We start from the raw sequence: 15,970 nt of genomic DNA, 5'->3' as shown, positions 1-15,970 counted from the left end.
CCATAGGCGCGTTTATTTACCCGGCGACCTTGGAGACGTGGATGGATATCTGCGTTTGAGATAAGAGCGCCGGCCCGCCTGACCCAAGGTCCCGTAACTGTATCTATGTAGGTCATGGCTGCGGCGGCGGCGGCGGCTGCGTTATACAAGCCCGCTCACGTCACGTCACGGGTCGAGGTCACTGCGGCGATAAGGATGAGGGAAGGGACCAGGAAGGCTGGCGATGCTGCTGCTGATGATAAGGATAATGATCATTACGACGATATGAATATCTTTAAGAATGATGATAATTATATACAAAGATAATGATAACTACAGCAATAACTGAACCGACAGAAACAATAATAATGATAATGTCAGTAAAGGATATGAGATCAGCAAGTGTGACAATAATTGTAATGATGATTTTCCCCGTAGATAGTTATAATGATAATCTTCATCGTTATCTGTGAACCTACTTTTTTCAAAGTGTTTGATCGATGACCTGTCCGATATCTAATTGTTATTCTCTTTGTTTCCAGTTGACACCGATGGAGGTCGTGTGGTCGGCCCCCACCATGCGGACGCGCTGCACCACCACCACCACCACACCCACCACCATCACCACCACCCACACCACCTCAACAACAGCGTGGCCAGGTCCAGGGAGCAGCTCCTGCAGGATCTCCTCTCGTCGGGCCAGCAGATGCCGCCGCACCTCCAGAGCTCAAGTAACAACAACAACAACAGCAGTAGTATGTACAGCCCCGGCGCCACCTACCCGCCCCCTCACCCGGCCGCCCACACCGGACATCGGACGGCCTACTCTGCCTCTCAGCCAAACACTTCCGGTGAGTGAACTGTCGGTCGTTTTGCCCTGCCTCTCATTTCTCTTTTCCTTCGCTCTTCTCGCTTCGGTCTTACTTTTCTTCTCTCTAATCATCGCTTTTCCTCTTCTCGCCTCTCCTCTCTCCGTGATTATGTACGGTCAGACCCCTTTCCCCTCTCTCGCCCATTCATTAGCCCATTCCCCCGGCTCTTAAGTCAGTCGCCTGCCTAATTGCGCATCAACTCATGCGGCCATTCATTCACCTGTCAATCTTCCCTCAACTCGACCTCTCTCTTTTCCCCTCTTTTCAACTGCTGCATCAGTCTCTTTATATATTTGTTTGTTTTGTAAGACATATTTTGTATGCACGTATTCTTAAGGAAATGAAGGCAACCTAGTGACCCATGGCCAAGTAAATGAGATGCGAAGGGTCTAAAATAAAAACGGGGAAGTTTGTGCGCCTCGCCATTCCACACTCCGGAACAAAAACAAGTGTAACATCGTTATCCAAGACTCCAGAGCTCCCCCCACTTCCCCCTTGCCCTCGGTCCCCTCCCTCCCCCCTTTTGAGAAGCCAACGTTCCCCTTTCCTGGAAGTCTTTTGCGCTCTATTTTTCAACACATCCGACAAACAAGTCTTTAACAAGCTTATTACGGCGCGGCTTGTCATTTAGGGAGCCCGGGTGGTTTTCACTTTAAGGCGCGTTTTACGGTTGTTACCAGGTGAATGTTCGTATAACGTGATCCGTGATCGTAAACCTCTGTTAATGCGTGGGGGAAAAACGCTGTTTTATGTTTCTCGGCCGGAATTATGCGATTCACGACGATGAATTTCGGATAAATATTGACCTTGCGGCAACTCAGGTCATGACGTCATAGAGAGTGGCCTGTATTGTCAAGGGTACGACTGTCCTGAACCCTCCGTTCGCGCCGGGACTCTGCCAGCGTTGTCACGCCTGGACCTCTGATAGTTCTTGCGTTATGCTACTTCCTGGTTTGTTATGAAACCTTCGAAGAGACGACAGGAAAAAAAGAGAGAATGGCAGGGGAAAAGAGCGAGGAGGCGACGAGCGCGAACGAAGCCTCACGGAAGAAGCGGGACGCGCCGCCGCCTCCGCCGCCATGATCGCCAAGTTACCTATTGATCCACACGAAAATAGCGGCGGTTACGTCACTGGCGGCTTGTGACGCACTTTTTAAAGACGCGCGGAAGGACTGGAACTGGAAGTGAAGGTTATGCGGGGGCGGCTCGAGGCTGCAGGCTAACGTCGCCCTTAGGAGACGCCGGCGGGAGGGTCGTCCTCGGAGCATGGGCCGGGGGGAGTGGGGCTCGCAGGCGCTGTGGCCGATTTCGAAGATTAGATGGATGGGTTATGGGCGAGTTACGGCCTGGTTGGGATTTATTGCTGGTCTCCAGGTGTCTTTGGCGTATTTGTTTGTTTCGATGCGAAGGGAGATGCATCTGCGATCCAGGTCATTTCGCTTCGGCTGTCGGCTCCGTGGTGTTTGCTCCTCCGACCCTTTTCCTATTTTCCTATTTCATCTTTCCTTTCCCCATTTCCCGTCGCCTCGTCCATTCCACCTCCATCCCTTTATCACTGCTTGATCTCCCCTCGCCCCCGACCCTCTTCCGCTCCACCTCCTTCACCCCACTTCCACCTCACTCCTTCAACCCCCTTGTACCCCACCTCTTTCACCCCATCCCCGCCCAGCCACCCACCCCGCCCTTCCACTCACCTCCCACCTCCTCCACTTCGTACCCTCTGTACTGGAATGAGCCGCGACCAGCACCCGGCCGCCGTAAATGAGCCTGACCTCGCCACAATGTTGCCTGCACTGCGACGGCGGCCGGGCTGGGCGGGGGCTGTGCTGGGCAGCCCTGATGGGCCCTGGAATCGGATGGGGCGCCTCGCCGTGACATTTGGCTTTTTATGATGGGGCAAAGAGTGCGGCAGTCCACGCACACTCCATTGTTCCGCAGGCTCCTAATGGGCGGCGAGGAGCCAGGGCCAGTGTAATATGAGCTGTGTCGATAGATAGGAGATGGGTTTAGACCTAGGGAGAGAGAGAGAAAGAGGAGAAAGGGAAGCCGAAAACTCGTTTCCCTGAGTGTCTCGTCGCGGCGGGCGCGTGGGCGTTGAAAGGCGCGTTCTTAAGGGAAAGAGCGGCGCTTGACAGTAAGCCCTCAGGAGCAAGACAAGCCATGTCGAGATCGCGGCGCCTCCTCGCTAACTCCCAACTCAAGGGTGCGAGTATTATCTAACTGTGATCGTTAATTGAGGATGATAAGAAGAAGAAGGAACGGGCGGAGGCGTAGAAGAGAAGGAGGAAGATCAGGGAGCAGAGGGTCTAAATGGGAATGGACGAAGGAGATGAAAGGGTACGAGTAAAGAGAAAGGAAAGGGTTTGCGAAAGGGTAAGGAGAGAGCAGGCCAGATTTCGGATGCCACGGACTCGGTAAAGTCTTTCTGTTGACACTTGTGACCTGGTAACTCGACCTTGACTAAAGTGGGAGGCTTAGACCAAGACCGGGTCGGGTGACCGGGGAAGCAGCTAATGAAAAACAAATAATTCCAAAGAACGAACAAAATTATCACCTTGAACAAATTAATTAAAACAAAACAAAAGCAAAAAAAAGTTGTTAATTAAGATATTTATTGGTTTCTTCTGTTTCTGCATTTCCAGTAGGAGGGTCCCTTCCCCCCTCGCCGGCGGACTCAGGCGTATCTGACGTGGACTCTTCCAGCGGACACACCAGTAATGACGAGTCCAAAACCAGACTACACCTCACAGGTACGTCACGTCAGCTGTTGCACGTCGCCCGGGAGATTCTTCCCATGTGTAGAGGTGTAGAAGTGTAGCATTTTCCTTTGTCAGACGTGCTGTGCGGTCCCCGTTGTGTTGCTTGTTTTGCTGTGTTTGTGGTTTGTGTTTTGTTCGTGTGTTTTTATGTATTTGTGTGTGTGTGTATGTGTGTGTGTGTGTGTGTGTGTGTGTGTGTGTGTGTGTGTGAGTGAATTGAAAAGAGAGAGAGAGAGAGAGAGAGAGAGAGAGAGAGAGAGAGAGAGAAAGAGAGAGAGAGAGAGAGAGAGAAAGAGAGAGAAAGAGAGCAAGCGAGTGGGAGAAGCGACCGCCTCGTTAGTTCCTCCGACAGCCCCCCTCGGGCCGAACACGCCGACGTCAAGCGGGACTGAATGACGTCACAAAGGACAATATAGTCGATGCGAGGATGAAAATGGAATTGACGCGGACGGATAATGGAAGGGGAGAGAAAGGGGAGGCGATGAAGTAAAGATACGAATGGAAGACTGGGAGGAAAACAGCGATAATGACGGAAGTGATGAGACAGAATGTGGTTCACAGACGGATGAACGTTAACAGGGATGGGAAGCGAGAAGCGAGGAAAGAAAGAAAAAGAAAAACGCGGCAATTTCTTTTTATTTCTGTACTTCTGCTTTTTCCTTCTTTCCATTGACTCAAGGGATGACAGGAGAGAGAGAGAGAGAGAGAGAGAGAGAGAGAGAGAGAGAGAGAGAGAGAGAGAGAGAGAGAGAGAGAGAGAGAGAGAGAGAGAGAGAGAATGAGGAAGAGGAGGGAAGAAGGCAACACGAGACATAGGCCTGTGTACGCAATGGATCAGGTTACCTAAGTCCAGACACAAACTTCCTTTCCCACGAGAAGAAGGGGGAGAAGGAGGAGGTGAAGAAGACGAAGAAGGAGGTGAAGAAAGGAAAGAATAGACGAGAAAACATAATTGCAGACGTTGATGTGGTATAGAAGATGGCGTGAAAGTCGAAGCAGGAAAGGAATGGCGTAAGATGAAGATGAAAAGGGAACGAACAGGAAAAAGACGAGGGAGTTTGAGTGACAGACGGACTAAGTGGACGAAGACGCAGCGTTGCCACTCGCCGATGCAGAGAGTAATGTGTCGCCGACTGAGGTCACGCTGCGGCTAGTGGTGGTCAGGTCAGGTCAGGGAGATTGGCAGATGGTCAGTTGAGACGGTGTAGGATGACTTGGGAGCCCTTTGGGTGGGGGGAGGGGGGAGGGATGCTGAGACTGTGACCGCGCCCTCTGCTGTGGCTGTGGATTTTCCCCCTTGGTGACCTTCCCACTACTTGACCTTATACGAGACACCTTGGGTCACGAGTGCTCGCTTAGTGAAACATGTATTTTTTGTCTTTGTTTTATGTGTGATTGTTATTATTTGTCCTCATGAGTTTTTGGGTGCTATTTCCCAAGCGCATTCTATGAATATTCTTGTAATTCATTGTATCGATGTTTTTAATGAATTTCAATCGCCTTTGTTGATCAGTCGACAAGAATCCTTATCAACCATGATCAGTTCACTTGCTCCTCCCTTGCTTATCCCTGAGCCGCCCCTGAACCTCTGGCAATGCAAGACGAGTGAGGAGCTCGCCCCCCCCCCCCCCCCTCAGTAGAGTATCCCAAAGCCCAGCTGTGTTCCGCCCGTGTACTCACTGGGCCCCTCTTGCCCTCCCTGCAGTGTGTGGCTCCCGGACCCCGGACTCCCCGTCGTCGGGCGCCGAGGCAGGAGGAGGCGGCCTGCCGTCCTTCCACCCGACCTACTCTCCACAACAACTCCACATTCGGTCCACGTCACAGCCGCCTCACACCCCCAACCCCTTCCCCAGGCCTCAAGGTACGAGTCTTCACCTCCGGCAGGAGCGACAGGTTTCACTTTTGTGGGAGAGTCGAGTGTGGAGGGGGAGAGAGAGAGAGAGAGAGAGAGAGAGAGAGAGAGAGAGAGAGAGAGAGAGAGAGAGAGAGAGAGAGAGAGAGAGAGAGAGAGAGAGGGAGAGAGGGAGAGAGAGAGAGAGAGAGAGAGTGAGAGAGAGAGAAAGAAAGAGAGAGGGAGAGGGAGAGAGAGAGAGAGAGAGAGAGAGAGAGAGAGAGAGAGAGAGAGAGAGAGAGAGAGAGAGAGAGAGAGAGAGAGAGAGAGCGTGGGAGAAAGGCAAGTCCGAATAGGTAGACGGCCAGGTAAAGAGAGGGAGACAGAGACAACTCTCGCCGCGTCACCTTGGTTGTTTCTTAATGCGGAAAAAAAACGATGGAATTGTGTCACGGGTCGATTGTAATTGTGAGATTACATACGCATCACTATTTCCTATAATCATTCCACGCTTCCCCCTCCCCCCGGCCCTCTCACAGCGTATTAGGCCGTGACGGATGAAGTAACTTCCCCCCTCCTCCTCCGCCCCCACACCCACCCATCCTCCCGCCCTAGTCTTCCGCACGTAGCGCAGGCGAGTCGCGGTGCCGGGAAACAAACAAACAATAGTAATGGATCTAAAGAGCCTCAGGCCCCGTTAGTGGCACGCTGCAATCATGGCGGACCGATGGCCGCCGTTCTTTGGATTTCTCCCCCCCCCCCTCCCACCCATCTCTCTCTCTCTCTCTCTCTCTCTCTCTCTCTCTCTCTCTCTCTCTCTCTCTCTCTCTCTCTCTCTCTCTCTCTCTCTCTCAATCTCTCTCTCTCTCTCTCTCTCTCTCTCTCTCTCTCTCTCTCTCTCTCTCTCTCTCTCTCTCTCTCTCTCTCTCTCTCTCACTCCCTCCCTCCCTCTCCCTCTATCTCTCTCTCTCCCTCCCTCCCTCCCTCCCTCCCTCCCTCCCTCCTTCCCTCCCTCCTTCCCTCCCCCCCTCCCCCCCTCCCCCCTTTTCACCTTGCAATCAGTCAATGCACTTTGGAGTCATTTGGCCAAGCGTCGGCCTTTACTGCGAATCGCGATGGTCGTCGTGCGTCAGAGGCGAGGCGGGCGGCGTCGGCAGCGACGACGAGGGAGGGAGGGATCGAGGGGCGGAGAGACACAGGGAATGAGGAAACAGATGACGCCCGAGTAGGAACCTTGGGATATTGCGGCGGGGGAAGGGAAAGTTAGTGGTGCAGCCCGCCATGTGGGTCAAGGTGGTGCTGTGGTGGTGGCGGCGGCGCTGCTGCTGCCAGGGGGAGGCGGTGCAGGAGCGCGATGGAGGGAAGGAGGGAGGGGGAGGACGGGTGTGTGTGAGCGTGTGTGCAGCAGGGGTGGAAAGCAGGAGGATGTGTTGTTTTTGAAGGGTGGTTTTAGGGCGTAGGTGATTCTCGGAAGGAGAGAGTCACGAGAGTGCGCTAAGTTTTTTCTTTCTTTTTTGTAAGGAGTAGGGAAAGACGGGGAAACGTTCAGACGAAGTTGAGTTGAATTGAGGTTACTTACACAGAAGACTCCATGGCGACACACACACACACATACACACACAAGTTAGTCAGGGTGAAGGAGAGAGTAGGGTCGCGCAAGGAGCGAGGGTGAAGGAGAGAGTGAAAACGCTCGAGGAAGTCTAAGTGTGTGAAAGAGAGAGAGAGAGAAAGGCATAGAGAGAGTGAGAGAAAGAAGTGGTTCCTCGGCATAATACCTCAAAGACTTTCCTCAGTGAGAGTAGTTTTTTTTCTTCTCTGGCGATCGTCACCGTTCCGTTGCCAGCCAGCACGTCGGCGTAGAAACAAGATTTCCTGGCATGAGACTGCAGGTTCGCCCGTGCAAAATGGACCTGTTCCTCGGTGTACCTGTTCTTCTTGAGTTTGAGATGCTTTAGGTTCGCGAATGAAGTGATTGCAAGCGGGACGTTTCTCAACCAATGACCAATATGTAATAGGGACACGCTTCACTTCCTCCCGAAATCGAAATGCCGTAAAAAAACCAACTCGATCCTGCGCGATGACAGACAGGTTCCTCGGCGGCCGGCATCTCCCGCGCGGCCGAGGAGCGTCCTCACTGCACGCGGCGGGACCTGCTCACCGGATAACGGAAATGCCTCGCGTCCGCCGCCGTGTGGGAGCGTGGCGTCTCGCGGAGGGAGGGAGAGGGAGTGGGGTTGTAAGGGAAGGAGTAGGATGAGGGAGTAAGGGGTAAGGGGAGGGAGATGGGGGCAAGTAGTGGGAAGGGCCGGGGGTACTTGGGGTAGTAGGGATGTGGGGGAGATGGTGGAAGTAGTGGAAGGGATAGGGAGTAGGGGTAAGGGGAGTGGGGGTCGTATCTTGGACAGCCTGCGGCCACAACATGCCTCGACCCTTCTGTCTCATAATCATAGCTAGGTCACGTCAGGAGGTCACGGCTTCTCCGTCATAAAAGTGAAGAATAACTGTTTTAGCTTCTGCTCCGTCGGACCTCGGCGTCTTTGTCTCGGTTTATGTGAATATCGCCTTCATTTCTTCCTCCATCCATCTCGTGTTTCCTACTCTTCTCCCTTTTCCCTTCCTGTCGTTACGTAGCCTTCCTTTCCAACCCCATCCTTTCCTCGCCTTCCGTCTTCTTCCCGCCTTTCTTCCTCCTGTCCTCTTTTCCTCGCCCATTGTTGCAGACCCCATGCATAAGGAAAGCAAAAAGGTCCGCGCCAACGGGGCCAAGTGCTGCAAGAGAGACGATATGCAGTGAAAATGTTAGCAGTGAGTAGGTAGTGCGTTGGTTGTGACATCTGGGTAGGTGCTTGATCCTGCGGCGTGGCGGGGGTGGAGGAGGAGGAGGAGGAGGAGGAGGAGGAGGAGGAGGAGGAGGAGGAGGAGGAGGAGGAGGAGGAGGAGGAGGAGGAGGTAGAGGAGGAAGGAGGGGGAAGGGGAAGGGGGGAGGGGAGTGAGGGAGAGGGTGATGATTGTGGTGGGGGAGTAGGAGGTAGTGGTGGAGGTGACCTTGGTGCAACGCTCAAAGTCAGCAAGTCACTGCTCCCCACCACCACCTACTCCACCACCGCCACCACTATCTACTCCACCTCAGTCACCATCCCATCTCCACCCTAAACCCATCCCCATCCTCAAACAAACAGCTCCGCGAATCTTTCCTGCAACTACCACAATCCTCCACCACCACCTCCTCCTCCACCACCACTGACCGCACCATCTGTGTCAAGGCGTGACAGGCTCCCTCCCTCAGCTGGTGGTGGCGATCTGTCTCCATCATCAGCAGCCAAATAATCGCCTGGATAAACTCGGTGAAATTCTATTATTGTCGAGACATTGTCCTTGTAGGTTCTTTGACCTGCGATTGCAGCTCTTAACGAGCCTACATCACAAACTCTCCTTTTTTCAATCTCTTTATATGTTTTGGATAATTTTCTTGACCTTTTTGCCAAGATTCCCAAAAGACGGCAACAAGTAGACATAAATGTTACCTTTAGAAAGTCACACACATTCCACCCGAAATTTATTGCCTACGGACCCCATGCCCTCACCTTGGAAGGGCGCACATCGGCCATCGGAGATTATTATTCCCCCTGGAAACCCGTACATCAGCGCTGTTTGCGTCCGCGGCGTTTTCGAGCGGCCGGGCAAATAGATTTAGGGGGAAAACATTTATATATGCTCATGCGCTACAACCAATTTTCTGCCATATTGCCCTCCGACCGAGGAATCACCGAAGGTTTCTGAATTTGTGCATCATCGCCCTGGCGAAACAACACCGCGCCTGATTGGTTGATAGCGAGCTTATCCCGCGCTATGAAAGGTTAATGGCGAGATCAACCAAAGTACTGATTGGCTGATGGCGATTTGTTCACTCATGCGCCGATTGGCTAGCGCTTAGAATCGCTGTAAACAATGATTGGCTGATGGTAGCGTGTCCAGTCGCTGATTGGCTGATGGTGGAATCGTCTTAAACGGTGATTGGCTGACTGCTAGATTGTCCGGTGTCGGAACAAAGGGCTAGGCGGGTTGATTGACCAATCCCAAGGTCACATGGAAAGAGAATATCACTTAAGTATATTTTCTGCAAATATTTTTTTATTTTCATTCTTTTTGCCACTGACATTCTTCCTCACAGTTGTTTTTGTTTTGTTATGGTTTTGGGTGATATAGACGATTATTTTTTATTGCTTTTTGCATTGTCCAGACCTTTTATAAAATTGTTGCGTTTTTTAAATGAAAAGAATCTTTCTTCCCAATTATGAATTCGTGAGTAGTGAAATATCTGAATTCAGACTTTATTTTTTTATTTTATTTTTTTTATTTTTTTTTTTTTGAAAGAAAAAAATCATTATTTATTAATATTTCCTGGAGGGGCTAGCGCGCGTTGCAAGGTGCAGGAAATTGCTCTCATGCTTCCAGAACCAGCGTCTGCAACCGAGCATCAGAGGTTGATCTTCATCTTCTCTTCGTGTTATCATCGCTCGCAAATACGGTGAAAATATTTTATATATCACGCTCGTATTTTTTTTATTTTATTTTAATGGGAGGTTTTGATGTTTGTGAATTACTCTAGAAATTTAGAAGATATTAATGTAGGTGAATATTTTTTTCTGGATATTTACGCTTACGAGAGTTGCAAAACTTCTTTCCTATGATGAACCTCCGTCATGAAAAAAAAAAAAATGAGAACAAGACATTTATTATATATCCCTCCTTATCTCTGCCGAAATACATGCAACGTGCCAAGCAATCTATCCTGCAACAAGCGGAGGAAAAGGGATCTTGAGCTAATAAACTGGATATCGCAAGCCAGTCCGGCATCGGAGCCGACCTTGAGCGAGCGCGTTGACATCGTTTTCCCAACCACCTGTTCGGCCAACAAGCAGGGATGCACGATAAGCGACGGGAAATTGCGCCCTCTTTTCGCCGCTCGTCACCCTTTTCTTCTTTTGCAAATGAGTCGGATGGAATGCAGTTTTTTTCCGTTTGTTTTTTCTTTTTTTTCTTTTTTTTTTTCTTCTTTTTCTTTTTTCTTTGTCTCGGGGGATTGCTCTGTCGGGTTTTAGATTCGAAGGAACGAGCGCGGCGGAAAGAATATTGGAATTTTGAAGAGAGGACGAGAAAAAATACCGTCGTGGCAACTATGCTTGATGCGGCTGCCAGCACAACCTTTTTGGCGGGAACTCGGGCCGGAACGCCCAGGAAACGGGGTCGGGAGACACTCTGCTAAAGTTCAAAGGAAACATTCCCTGCGGTTCGCTTGATTAGGGAGACTTCTATTACCCGAGGATGTTTATGGATATGAATAATAATTGTAGATCTGTTGGCTGAGGAGTTTTGTCTGACATTTTTCAAGTTTGTTTTTCCTCTTATTATTGTTGCTAGTATCCCTAACTACCCATATAGTTATAGCTATATATGTTTATCTATCTCGATGTGTCTATCTTTATGTATGCTGTGAATATATACCACTCATTCACTCGTTTATATCAGTCATCCTGCATTTTAGTCGGCCGAGCTATTTAGGTCCATTTTCCCGCTCACGCCGCTCCAGCGAGGAGTAACTCAATTATTCTCAATTGCCTGCCCCCGTACAACGAACGTGACGCATCCTCGTGTGTGAAGACTCGATGTAAGTGGCTAATAGGATGTCGTAATTGCGCCTTTGTCCTGCCTGCCGTGGACTTCCGACTCCTCCTCGCCCTTCACCCTCCCTCCATCCAATCTTCCCTCTCTCCCTCTCCCTCCCTCTCCCTCCCCCATTGCGCGCGGTCGGGGTAAAACCGCATGCGGGCGAATCGTTTAGTTTACTGGTCCTTACGGGCTTATTCTCGAGGGAATGAGGAGAGAGAGAGAGAGAGAGAGAGAGAGAGAGAGAGAGAGAGAGAGAGAGAGAGAGAGAGAGAGAGAGAGAGAGAGAGAGAGAGAGAGAGAGAGAGAGATCGGAAATATTGTCACGGTCACACGGTGTTACTTTTTCCCAGGGTTTGGTTGCTAAAGAATTTCCTCCTCGGGAAGTTCGAGAAGGTCGTGATGGCATGCTGTAGGCGGAAATCAGTCTTGGAAATGAATGTATTTTATGCATATATTTATTTATTTATTTATTTATTTATTCCTGGTCACGAAATTTAACCTTTCCTTTCTTCCTTGCAGATTCTCAGGTGATGGGCGGGTACGGCGGAGTGGGTGTGTCCGGTGGCTACCTCGAGGGCGGCTCCCCCGGAGGCGTGGCCGCCGCGTACGGCGTAACCTCCCCTCATTACACCGGCCACTCCTCGGGTCTCACCTCCCCCCTGCTTGGCCCTTCAGCCTCACACATGAACCACATGGTCTCCTCGGGCATGGGCGCGGCTCCCTCCACGGCGTCCCCCTCCTCTTCGTCCTCTGCCGAAGACTTCTTCTTGGGCGACATGGGCTTCCCTCCCAGGATGAAGAAGAAGGGGCGCAAACCCAAGCCCGCGGACGGCCAGGGTCAGCAGCCGGGCATGAAGAGGAAGAGCAGAGAAGGTAATTGTTCGTCTGGGTGTCTGTCCGCTCATAGTGTTTGGAAATGTTTTAGGGGAATATCCCTCTTGTTTCAGCTTGATAATCTTTTCGATTTTTTTCGATTCCTAACGTCTTCTCTTTTAACAGGCTCGACAACTTACTTGTGGGAGTTCCTTCTGAAGCTGCTTCAAGACAAGGAATGTTGTCCTAAGTACATCAAGTGGACCAACCGTGAGAAGGGCGTGTTCAAGCTTGTGGACTCCAAAGCTGTGTCAAGGCTGTGGGGTCTCCACAAGAACAAGCCCGACATGAACTACGAGACCATGGGTCGCGCTCTCAGGTGAGGCTCGGTCCCTCTCCGGCGGGGCGGATTTTGAATACTTTGAGCTCATGTTATTACGTTCTTATGCTTAGAGTTCATGTTGCTATTTTCTGGTAAATCAACTGTTGATGCTCATGTCGCGCCTTCTCTCCCAGATACTACTACCAGCGAGGAATCCTGGCCAAGGTCGACGGCCAGCGCCTCGTGTACCAGTTCGTGGACGTCCCCAAGGATATCGTCGAGATCGACTGCACCGGAGCGTAAGCGGAAGAGTTGAAACTCCACTGGGTCATGGACCGTCGCCAAATGCTTGCTACAAGTAGTCGCATCGGGCCGAGCGCGAGTCGACAGTCGCAAGGCATCGAGGAGCTGAGCGCGGCGACGACCTGGCGCCGCGCCCTCCCGCCCACGCGCCCTGCCGAGGCTCAGCCGCTCAAGACGAAGTGATCCCGACGGTGGTGGTGCGGTCGAGGCACAACACAGCCACCTGCGTCGTTCAGCGCAATGGTTTCCTTCCGACAATAAGAAGAGCCCGTGACGTTCAAGAAAGAAGTTTTTGTAATATAGATATTCTATGAGAAAAGGAACTGAGCTTCCTGTAGCCTATTTCTGTATATATTGCCTCCAATCTCTATATTGTAATGACTATCACTCGCCATGAGTTTTGTAAATAGTATATAGATAAGATTATGATGATAATTATTTTATTACATGCGCCTCTTAATCGAAGTGGCAAGACTCCGTGTCGAACACTGTGAGGCTCAATCTCCTCCTACCCCATCCAGAATGTGATAGCAGGCAGCCCGCGGACACACAATGAAACAGGGCTGATCAGTGTAGGTTGTAGTGAGACGAGTCCGTAGCCGCGCCTCATTCTTACAATATCCCTTGAGCGTGACTTGCTACTCGCGCCCTTACTACTGGATCCATTCGGAATCGTAGCGTATCTCAGACCAGTGACATTATATATATATATATATATATATATATATATGAATCAGTGAAAATGCGTAGCACCACCTAGAACCATTGTCGTGTGGAGTGACTCTCAGGACCTACAGTGATCTTAGGAACGACAGAACGCCAAGACTGGGTTACCCAGACGCCTCCCCTCCCATCTCCCTCTCCCACACCCTGCCGAGAAAGAGAGAGGGCGCGAGAGAGAGAGAGAGAAAGAGAAGGAAAGAAGCAAGAAGCATCGCCAGCTCAAGTGGTATTGCAAGAGTAAGGGTCCGAATCCTTTTGTCAAGCCGTAGATCCCCAGTGTCCTACCAATGGCACCGAAATCGGATTGTAGTTGTTGTTTGGAACGAACTTTGCTCGGGAGGACGCATGAAGGACAGTGCCTTGCAGCTTAGCCAGTCCGTTGCTCTCCGCTTCTTTATATATATGTAATATATATAGTAAAAACAAAATTTATATATATATAAAACCAAAAACATGACTCCGATGCCATTTGCCATTTTCTACAAAATTTGTACTAGACGCATCATTGTGATTGGCCGAAGCTACTAACCCTGAAAGCCAAGGTGATATTAGTCATAAAGTGTTGTGAGAAAATAAGATTAGGAAAAAGCTAACCTAATAACCAATCTGGGCATAAAGAAATAGAAGTTGAAGAAGGTTGTCCAAATCGGTGCTCAATTAGACGGTCATGTTCCAATTCTTTGTAAGTGATGAAACAGAAAGCCATATCATATATATTTTGAATATATTTAATACTTTAAAAATTTTTACTCTCTATTTTCATCTATGGAAAGAATATAATAATACTAAAAAAAAAAACTGACAAATACTTCGTAAAAAAATAAAACAATTGTAGCCAGTTGTCTGACTAGCTCCCTGCTTGACGTGGACGCACTCGAGGGCAGTGCAGACAACAGAGCATGTGATGACCTAGGATCTCTGAGGGAACTCGCCCTGGTGCGGAATGTGCTGGCCTCCGCGCGCGCCTCTGTAACATAGACTCTTTCTTTTAGCACTATTTATTTATTGAATACTTAATGATATTTTACGAGCGTTGTTAAATTGTTATATAAGTTAAATGTTTTGATATACGCGACTGGGAAATCACTAAGGTATAATAATGTAAGTTCATTTGTGGTGTTGTGTTTTATTGTAATACTATTCACACCAGCTATGTTATGTCTATTAACAGCGGACCAACCTTATTTCGCAAAATTTACAGTTTTATTAAATAGTTTTACATATCATTTTGGTTGTATACTAAATCATTCCTTTTTTTGTAATGTCCTATTTTGTGTGTGAAGTAGTGAGGCCGCCCCGAACGCTGGAGGTAGAGGGAGGTGACCCCAAACTCCCAGTGCAAGGACCCTTTGTAAGAAGTTAAGAAACAAAAAAAAATCCTGAAGGAACTTTACACATCCTTTGTTGTGGTCCCCTGGTGCGTGGGCGTCCCTAGCACTGGTCGTTCAGTGGTGCCTCGACCTGCCTAAGTATGGTTCTCTGACCTCTATCGGTGCCTGCGTCTACCTATGGTCCCCCAAACCACACCTTTTCCCTGGTGCCTCCTTTTATTTATTTTTCTCTCACCCATACTTCCCCCCCCCCCCCCCCATCCTACTCCTCCTCGTCCTCCTGAAGGACGGGCCTCTCGGGTGTCCCTCCCTCGCCCCTCCTCCCTGGTGGTCCTCCAGCACTAGTGCGAGCAGCGTGTGGTCCGTGTGTTGGTCCTCCGTGTACCCGAGAGTTGGCTTCTCTTAGTACAAAGTGTGGCGGTGGCTGGCGGCACGCTGGAGCTGGCTGTCCCTACTGCACAAGCTGTTGTAACTTCGCGTTATGACGTGGATGACACTCAGATGCCTTACATTCAGTCAGGAATGTGTATGTTTGTGTAATATATATATCTACGAACACATCTTTATATATATATATATATATATATATATATATATATATATATATATATATATATACATGTGATATATATATAAGACATACACATGAGTTACCTTGTGCATATATTTCACTGTTGAGATTGGGCATAACAGGCGCCATGGGTAGCTTTGCCCCATGCCCCTCCGCCGGGCGGACAGCGCTCCGAGGTGGTCCCGCCCCTGGTGGCTTGGGTCCCCCTCCCCAGGGCGGCGGGAGGCAGCCCCAGCACCGTCGCTGTACAGTCTTGTCGACGGCCCCGGGCCTCTGTCGGCAGCTTTTTCAGTGTTCACACTACACACTGTATCAACACTACCATTTTTAAGGTGTAAAATAAAACAAATGATATTAAGACTGATTTTTAGTTTCCCTCAAAGCAAACATGTAAGCAATTTTCTTTTAAAATGTTGTAATATTTCAGTTACAATTGTCAAGCTTATTTGGTGAAAGACTGAAAGAAATGATTACCTGACAACGCCTACGAGCTCATTCAAGGAAAGTCAATAATCCAGGTAACAATTACGAGTGTTTAGTAGGTTTCATCGCAATACTTGATGGCGGTGTATGAAAATCATGAAAAGATATTGGTAACAATGATAATGACCCTGGTAAGGAAATGGTCGTGGAAATGTGTATAAGATTGTAATGAAGACCTTCACAAATTATAAGTAAAAAAGGGTATAACTACCTATCATATTCTGTGAGATGTAAAACTATCTCTAAAAGAACACTATACATGTAATAATAATAATACTAATATCTGCCGATGAAGCTATTGATTCAAAATTTG

At 49.5% G+C, this 15,970-nt stretch overlaps 1 protein-coding gene across 9 annotated transcripts in view; it reads left to right on the top strand.

Annotated features, from left to right (window-relative positions):
• The window catches only part of LOC125041704 (ecdysone-induced protein 74EF-like), a 412,339-nt gene extending 396,807 nt beyond the window's left edge, over positions 1-15,532 (top strand). For 6 of the 9 annotated variants that reach the window (XM_047636920.1, XM_047636925.1, XM_047636924.1 and 3 more), the window contains 6 exons: positions 522-830; positions 3,494-3,601; positions 5,316-5,471; positions 11,631-11,984; positions 12,111-12,303; positions 12,441-15,532. In XM_047636920.1, the coding sequence (XP_047492876.1) occupies positions 522-830; positions 3,494-3,601; positions 5,316-5,471; positions 11,631-11,984; positions 12,111-12,303; positions 12,441-12,549 (1,229 nt within the window). In that variant the 3' untranslated portion in view covers positions 12,550-15,532. The remainder of the gene's footprint in view (positions 1-521; positions 831-3,493; positions 3,602-5,315; positions 5,472-11,630; positions 11,985-12,110; positions 12,304-12,440) is intronic. The other 3 variants (XM_047636923.1, XM_047636926.1, XM_047636927.1) reach the window with 3 other exon arrangements.
• The last annotated feature ends 438 nt before the right edge of the window (positions 15,533-15,970 follow it).

This window comes from Penaeus chinensis, chromosome 31, assembly GCF_019202785.1.
Source record: "Penaeus chinensis breed Huanghai No. 1 chromosome 31, ASM1920278v2, whole genome shotgun sequence".
NCBI lineage: Eukaryota > Metazoa > Arthropoda > Malacostraca > Decapoda > Penaeidae > Penaeus > Penaeus chinensis.
Note: the sequence above shows the minus strand (reverse complement) of the source record. Positions and strands in the feature narration are given on the sequence as shown.